Source organism: Oryzias melastigma, linkage group LG6 (genome assembly GCF_002922805.2).
Source record: "Oryzias melastigma strain HK-1 linkage group LG6, ASM292280v2, whole genome shotgun sequence".
NCBI classification, from domain to species: domain Eukaryota; kingdom Metazoa; phylum Chordata; class Actinopteri; order Beloniformes; family Adrianichthyidae; genus Oryzias; species Oryzias melastigma.
The window spans coordinates 16,123,154-16,132,050 of record NC_050517.1 but is presented as its reverse complement, the minus strand read 5'-3'; the positions used below and the strand labels follow the sequence as shown (position 1 = coordinate 16,132,050).

Here is an 8,897-nt window from a genome sequence, read left to right as displayed (position 1 = left end):
AGAATTTTCAGGTTATTACATAAAGCTTATGATCATATTCCTATGATAAATAACATTCAAAGCTTTCTAATATTTATTTTTTCTTAGAGAAGATGCTAAGAAACATGGCCAAAACTTTTTTAGACATGTAAATGCAGCACTAACATTTCAAATACAGCTACTAGATTTTATTTTTCATATGTATGTTTTTTAAATAAAGACAGAAAAGGAGCAAAAAATCATTATTTTTTTGTTGAGTTGTGCTTTTTTTTTTTGAATATTGGTTATAATTGCATTTAATGAATAAAGTTGTTCTGTGTTTCAGCTGCTCCTGTGATCACAGGCCACAAACGCAGTGAGAATAAGAACGAGGGCCAGCGTGCTGTTCTCCACTGCAAGTCTCTGGGCTACCCCCACCCAATGTGGACTTGGCACAAAGTGGACAATAGTGGTTTTAAGGTATGTCACAAAAATAAATATGTCCTGACGGATAGAATTAAGAACTTATTAGACTGTATAACTGTATGCAGTAGGGTTGGCTGACGCTGTGCGAGTGCATGTGCTCATGCCTGTGAGCAGCCTCCCTGTTTGGCAGCCGTCTACCTGGGCAGAAGGGAGCATTAAAGGTTATGAGGTTAAAATCCGCTTTAGCTTAAGCCACCATTTGTTTAACAACTACAGAGTAAAGCTGTATACGTTCAGTGACTCGGAGGCATTTAAAATGAAATACAGAATGATTTTAGGTGCAGAGAAAATATAAATATAAGTAGAGCAAAAAAAAGAAAAAAATAATTGTAGATTGTTTTGGTGTTTTAATTTTAAAGATACACTCCCATGAAAATCATGTTTTTGGTGTTCCTGTGGCATTTTTATCATGATAGTGGACAGATATTAAGACAATTAAGATTAAAATAGCATTTCTTGGTATTTTTTTTAAGTTATTGTGAATCAGGAGCAGATTAAATGAAATTCAGTTGGAAAAGCTTGAGGTAGAAGCTACAGTTGGTGGACCACAAGCTCCCTGCTTCGATCCACTTTTAGATTCATGTACTTCTTTTTTTTCCCCCTCTAAGCTAGCATCTGCCTCAAAGCTGTATGGCTGGATACCTCCCATTTTTATTGCATGGCTAATGTTAGGATGGGGTTGTATGCGACTGCAGTCTAGCATGTAAACAGATGGATGATGGGAAATGAAAGCGGGCTTACCAACAGTCCCGCTCACTTCACTTCTAATGAACTCCTGCTGTTCTGCAGAAACTATGCCCTAGAAAATGAACATTTTTGATTTTGGCTAAAAATAGCATAATCATAATTTAAACAACACTGGAAACAATTTTACAATAGATCAAAAGATGATCTGAGTGGGACTTTGAGTGTGATTGGAAGCTCCTTCCATGCTCACTAATTTATCTCCTTTCACTTCAACAGGATATTGACAACACAACTGGACGCTTCTTCGTCAACAGCCGGGACAACTACACTGAGCTCCACATCGCCAACCTGGACATCAACGCCGATCCTGGCGAGTACGCTTGCAACGCCACCAATGTGATCGGCAGCAGTACCGAGAAGTCTGTGTTGAGGGTTCGCAGCCACCTGGCCCCCTTATGGCCCCTTCTGGGAGTTCTGGCCGAGATCATCATCCTCGTCATCATCATTGTTGTGTACGAGAAACGTAAGAAGCCAGAAGATTTACAAGACGGTAAGTCGCAACTCTGATCAAAGGGAGTCACTGGTTTAGTAATATGTGGATAAAAAAAATCTACAAGCTGAACTGTGATCTAATGGGAATTTTTAGTGCATCTTTATTGCTTTTCAGAGCAGGACAGGTTTTCTTTCTGCTTGGGGCCTGTTTTCAGTTCGCTTGAAACACCAGCAGAGTCACAGTCAATGCTGCGCCATCCTTCAATTATTCAGCGGGCCAAAGTTGACCCAACAGACAGACAGTGTTACAGAAAGTCGCACCTTGTCCGTACAATATCCCTCATTAAACATTCATGTGATATATAATGCTGCAGTTGTGCAGAGGTGGAAAGTTTCAATTATTGATGACTTTCAAGGAATCTTGTGGAGTTCCAAGGACTTTACAAGCAGATCCTGCAGGCCAAGCATTGAAGTATTTACGTAAGATATAAAACCCAGTGGAGTTATATATGTCTTTAAATTCTAATGTTTATTTTAAAGAAATTTAGCATTTGATGAAATATGCATCTGATTTAATGGTTGACATTGTTCTTCTCCAACAGATTATTAGGTTGATTCATGTAAATTCAGAGTTTAGATTATTACTATTTCACAAATGGGGTTAGTGTCTGCCAACAGACAGGCAAATGCTTGGTGCTTTTAGCAAAAAGAGGCCCCTTTTAAAAACCTGTTTTAGAAATATATATGTATATTTTATAACAAAATCATTTTTTGAACATTTTTACCTACATTTCTTGCATATTTATATTCTGAAAACTTTTGCTAGTGAAGGCTGTCTTTATTTGTTTTTGCTTTTTTTTTTTAACTAGTATTATCTAACTTTAAGTGTTTACCTCAAGTTTTCTATATACATTTTATTTTGAAATTGTGTGAATGCTGTGAAGCATTCATTAATAAATATTTTAATTATATGCCAGCTTTTTTGGCAAGTTTTTCTTTGACTAAAGTGTTTTATGCTACTTTTGAGTTTAGCTAATGCTTTTTCTATGTACATGCTAGCTTTTACCGCAAATGTGGTAACTACTGGGGTATTTTAGGCTATTTTGGTTTTTAGCTGAGTTTATAATTATACTTATAGTAATAGTTTTATGTTAGCTGCTTCGACTAAATTAGACATTTTTCTAGTTTGCTGAACTGATTTGGATTTAAGCTACTAGTTTAGCTTCATACTAGCTCTTGTTTTGCTATTTTAGACTTTCCTTTGTTTTTAAGCTGAATACTTTAGTAAGCTATCAGTTTCAGCATCTTCAGCTATCAGCTCTAGCATCTTTAGCGGCCACATTCAGTGTACAGCATTCACACTAGCATTATCATAGGTAATGCTATATATCTAGTTTTATTTCTTTTTCTTTTTTTTCCTAGAGAAGTTATTATATAATTTATAATTTAGTTCAGATTTGTATTTTTAATGAGTGCCAGGTTATATTAGAATTGTTTTTTCCCCTAGCTGAACTCGTTAAGCGGGCCCCTTCAGAACCTCCAAAATTTTAGCAGCGCCCCTGTACGTAAAAGAAAAATCATTTATTTTTTAGTCCTTGTAGCCTCAAAAACAATTCAAATAAATTAAGTGACCAAAAAAATATTTTTAAGTCATCTTTTTTTACTATTTGATAAGCTTTGATGGATATTTTTAACAGGCTTTTATGATATCTCACATGCTCCCCTTTTTCCAACTTGCATAACGTAAACCTTGTTTGTGGTAAGTGTGAGAATTGCATGCTGCCTGAATTTCAGAAAGCATTGAGCCTCATCCTTCTCCAGTTCGCAGCACACTGAACACACCTGTTGAGCTTCTGTTTCGTTCAGCATCAGTTTATTTTGTATTTTTTTGTAAGCCAGCGACTCCACCTGTTTGCGTTCCACTCATAGTTTTTGACGGACGTGAGATGGCATGCAGACCGCTGCGATGGAGTGAAAGCGGCGTGTGTGTTTCTGAATCATTCCTGCTGTTTGTTTGGCTTTGCTGAGTTGCTGCATTGCATTTGAGGGCTGACAGTGAAAGATCTGCTCCTCGGAGTGAACATGCATTCTTTAGGAGCGCTGCTTATCTGTGCATGACAGCTGCAACTTTCAAAGGAGACTTTTGCTTGTATAATTCCCCAGTGCACTTCCATGTGGTTTTTAACTGTGAAGTGAGTAATCTCACATTGTAACTGTTTTTTATCATCATAAAAACCCCTTTTCAAACCATTTTACCTCATTCAGTGCAGAAACATTAAAAAAAAACATTTAAAATGAATCAGAAACGCCCACAGGACTAAGTTTTGTTAACAACTACAAACTTTAACCATAATAAAATGCAACTTAGCAATGATATTCCTCTTTCTGGTTTTCATTTCTTTATTTTCTTTGTTGCTGCAGATGATGACCTAGGTGGACCAGTGTAAGTACAAACAACTCCTTTTTACAGCCTCTTTCTGTTTAGTCATCATGATCTGCCTCGGTGAAAATCTCACTGTGAAGGAGTCACACAAACACGTGCGCAGTTTTCTAAATGTCCTATTAATGTCTGGAGAACTAATGAAGCAATCTGACCCAAAATCTGCTGCCTCCATTTTCTCCATGCTCCAGAGAACAACTGACATTTTTGTTGGATGATTTTTTTCTTTTAGTTTAGCATACTGGTAGTTTAAAGAAAAATAGATGTTTTACAGCAAATACAGACCCTTTCCACAAAAAATGGAATATCATGTAAAAATGTTTTCATTTCCAAAAAAAAAAAGCTTTTATAGAATGTAGATTCATGGCACATTGTATGATTGATTTTAAGTATTCATTTGTTTCTTTTTTTACACAAATTGGGGTTCCAGCTCATGAAACCCACAAAAGCATGATGTCAGGGATTAGAAAACTAGAGACATTTTCCCAAATTCTTCAGGACATGAACGTTTTAAACTGAGTTTCACCAACTAATCATCTACTGAACTCAAAGCGTCTCCACAGGTTCCCCACATATCATTAAATTAGTTTAGTTTGGTTCAATATGAAGCAGACGTCAGACTTGACAACTAACCAGAAGACCATCATTGACCTCCGCTATAGCATGAGTAAGACACTATAGTTTCTAGCTAAAGAGGCTGCTGTTCACAGAGCACTGTGCCCGAGCAGATCAACAGAAAGTCTAATGGAAGGGCAGAATGTGGTAGGAGACGAGATGACCGTGGACTTCAGGAGATCATTATCCGAAGGACAAGAACCTGCAGACATCCAGAAAGAAGAGTGGAACCACATCAAAAACCTCCACATTGAGACACATTCAGGAGATGGAGTTTGGAACAAGAGTATAAATAATAGTTTTCACTGATGCAAGAAAAGTTTAAAATAACATAAACAGTCTTATTGTTTAACAATGAATGAGATTGTGAAGATGAAGCTCCCAAATACTCAATTTAATTTAGATTTTCAATTTAACTCAAATTGATTAAATGTAGATGAATTACTTGCATTTCCACTGCAACACCTGATCTTATCAGCATAATTAAGACCATCCAGCAGTCTTTCTTGGTAGCTGGAGCTCATGACACAAGCTGTGCAGGTTAGCAGCAGTTTTCATTTGGATTTGCTCCTCACGCTTTTGCACGGTTAATGAAGTTTAATACAGAGTTTTGGTCCAATGTCAGCTGTGCGCATATTCAATCTGTGTGGTGCACACACCTCACAATGTCACAAGAAAATAAGCCACGCTTGCAATGATTCTTCAGGTACTTGGGCCTTATATATAAATATTTTTTTCTTCCTAGATTACCAAATCTGAACCAAGATTTTTTGTTTTGTAGAAACTTAATAAGTTTAAAGTTCCACTCACAAGTTGGGCGGCGTTACTCAGGCATGGAAATCTCCAACCCCCACAAATCCTTGAAAACTCCCCTATAAATGCAGTTTGTTGTGAGCTGTTCATCTGCTGCTTCCCATTCCAGCTGTCAAAGGCAGCATTCAAGGACGCTCTCTTAAAAGGAAATCTTAAATCAATAGTTCAGATGAAGCTTCACCCAAAGGAATGTTGTCGACCCGTCATCAGCCTGCACTCTTTGTGCTGCTGATTAATCTCCCCAGTCAGCTTTGTCTGCTCAGTCACTGCTGGTGGAGGTTTTAGTTTAACAGCAGCATTTGTCACAGATTCTCCCTTTTCTTTTTTTTTCTTCGTTTGGATCTTAGCTCATGCACAATGTTTGAAATCATCAAAAACCTTTCCACCAGTGAGCTGGACGGAGTTTTGAGCCTCCCTTTGCCTTTGACTACAGCTGGGACTGGCAGCAGTCACTTGGAACAGGATGCAGCAGCATAAGGAACCGAATGACAAATCCCCTTCAGAAAAAGCTTGTCATTTATTTAAGTTGGATCAAAAGCATGCTTCCCCTTGCAAGCCTTTTCATGTTTTTTTTTTCTTCTTACTTTAAAATCATGCCAGTTTTTTTGGGTTGAACTTGTAGTGACTCATGTATTTTCTGAAAAACACAATGTGTTTTTTAAATAAAGTTTGATATTTAAAATTTGTTATTTATTGAGACTAAAGTGCCACATTTCAGCTTTGATGTCATAATTTCTTCAAAGTTGAGAAGTAAAAAGAATGCTTTATTTTCTCCTTTAGGAAAACAAACTCAACCAACAACCACAAAGACAAGAATCTGCGCCAGAGGAATACAAACTGAGCAGTGCGCCTGCTGAGTAAGTCTTCAGTCATCAGTCTGAATCTAAAGCTTCTGACCACAAATGCCAAATAGAGTTATCCAGTCTGATGTTGTAAATTGTGTTGTTGCTCCGTAGGTGTCATCTCACATGTAATGACCACATGAAGGTAAACAAGAATGGACTCCATATCGATTGTAACATAGGATGTATCTGCCATTAAAAGTATGATTGTTGAGAGTTCAATGAGGCATGCCTTATCATTTTCTCGTGTGAGGCGCATATGTACTCAGATGGAGTTGTTAACATTATATCCATTGTTGCTGCATGCAGTTGTTAAGCTCCTCTTTGATTTTATTTTCATTTGAACTCTTCTCGCCTGATTTTACACTTCTAAAATAATGCATGCAAGGTGTTGACCTTCTGTTCCAAACAGAAATGGCTTTTTATTTCTTTTTGTTTCTCAGAGTTGCTTTAATGTAGAATATCCGTACTGTGAAAAACAAATCTCAGAAATGTGTAAGAAAAGGCGGTTATTTGGTATGACAGACGTGTACAGTTTTATCATTCCTCTGCATACCGTTCATCCCTCTATCAGGCAGGATATCTCACATTTTAAGGGCTTTGCAGTGTCCCTCTAAAAATTGGTTAAGGTTTACTTTAATGTATGTATTGTATGTATTAAATCATTACATATGACATCACTAATAATAATATAAAAAGTATACATATTAAAGAAAGCACTTAATTGTTCAGAATTGAAGAAAAAATGTATAAATCTACTTAAGAAAAATTAAATGTTTCAACATTTATTTTATAAAGTATGTGTATTGTACAGCATGGCTATTATCCTATGCAACTATTACCCATATCAATATATTGAATATCATTGCAGCTTCTGATTTTTGTGACAAAGCTTTAAACTAGTAGGATCACCGTAGAGCGTTGATGGCAAACCCCACGGCTGCATGAGCTCTCAGCAGCTGGCACATGTCAAGAAGTCCCAAGATCTCCACTCATTTTTAAGAATAAATATCTAAAAAATGAAAGACGTGTGTTTTGTGTCTTTATTTTGTTGGTGTTCAAACTTGGTGGATGTGCCATAATTTTCAACTTCATGAATGAAGGGAAGTGAGAGGATTTGGAGAACAGCACCATCTACTGACACCATCAGAGAATTGCAGCAAAGGGGAAGTTAACAGTAAGATGAGAACAATGGATGGATGACAAATTTGTAAAGAAATAGAAGAACCAAAAATGTGTTTGTGAAGTTCTGATTTCATTGTAAATGATGATTTTCTGAAGAGAAATGGGTTTCCGTGGAGCAGGGAGAAAGCCTATGTTGAACATGTTTAAACTAAACTTTTTATAACTTAAATTAACTTTGTTAAATATAAATAAAAATAGGCAATAGAAACCACAAACATATGTAATACACGTATAGAAAATAAGGACATGTAGACTAATAATGTCTAAGAATGACATTTGCATATGCTGAGTAAATTAAAGACATGCAATCAACCCAGTTAATTAATGCTTATGCAATCGAGGCTGCGTGCGCCATTTCACCTCGCAACCTGTGTCTTTATAGAAAAGGAAACACGCAAAATGCATTTTGAGTCATTCACGTACATTGCATTTATAAAACAGATTAGTGGACACATTTTTTTTTGCTAGTAGCGAAGGCGCACCTGCCTCCTCTGATGCATATTTCCCCTGGGACGTGTTTCAATAAGGAACCAAAAAGCTGATACTGCTTTGTGGGATCTGTAGTCAGTTTGTTACCAGCGCTGCATGTCGCCAGACCATTAATAACAGCAATATAAAATGACCTCGCAGGCGGATATATTTACAAGGTGGGCCGGATGTGGCCCGCGGGCCTCGACTTTGACACGAGCCGTAGAGCAACAGATGACTTTAGATTACAAATTACACTTAAATTCAGTCAGCCTCACCCTTAAAAAAAGTAGTCTGTTTAAATGTAAAAGTATATTTAGTTTACACTACATGTTAAGCAGTATACATGAAATGTACTTTTTATGTAGTTTAATATCTTTTGTAATATTGTGTATTATTAATATGATCAATTTTAATTTTTCTTTTTATCTCCTTTTTTTGTAAAGCACTTTGGTATCCTAGTGGCATTGTAATTCATATACACTCTATGTATTGTAAACTTAAAATGTTCAAATATTGTCTGAAGAAGTATTAAATTACACTACATGGTCTATCTAGTATACTTGTGTAACACCCATCCCATGTAGCTATTTATTATTCTTCACTTATTGGCAACAATACTATGGGTGGGGTCCTGGGTACTTTCTATTTAAACTTTAATATGACAAACAGGAGATACAAGTTAAATTTCCAAATTATAAAGGATTTTAGACTAATTTAAATTTATGGTTAATAGAATTTGCGGTGCCTCCACTTAGCAGGAAAAACAAAAGAGCTAATTTAAATTTAACTTCCTACTAAGAAAAATTAGTTTTGTATACAGTTGACTTTTCTTTTTTGCAAAATAAAATAAATGGAATACAACACAGTCTTGATTAAAATAAATAGTAAAACTTTAGTGCAAGTAATAA

The 8,897-nt window shown here is 36.2% G+C and overlaps 1 protein-coding gene across 1 annotated transcript in view; it reads left to right on the top strand.

The window, feature by feature from the left end:
• Positions 1–6,560, top strand: part of LOC112151844 (neuroplastin) — a 15,482-nt gene extending 8,922 nt beyond the window's left edge. The window contains exons 3-7 of the mRNA XM_036212134.1: positions 283–438; positions 1,408–1,681; positions 4,045–4,066; positions 6,272–6,348; positions 6,448–6,560. Coding sequence (XP_036068027.1) covers positions 283–438; positions 1,408–1,681; positions 4,045–4,066; positions 6,272–6,332 — 513 coding nt within the window. The 3' untranslated portion in view covers positions 6,333–6,348; positions 6,448–6,560. The remainder of the gene's footprint in view (positions 1–282; positions 439–1,407; positions 1,682–4,044; positions 4,067–6,271; positions 6,349–6,447) is intronic.
• The last annotated feature ends 2,337 nt before the right edge of the window (positions 6,561–8,897 follow it).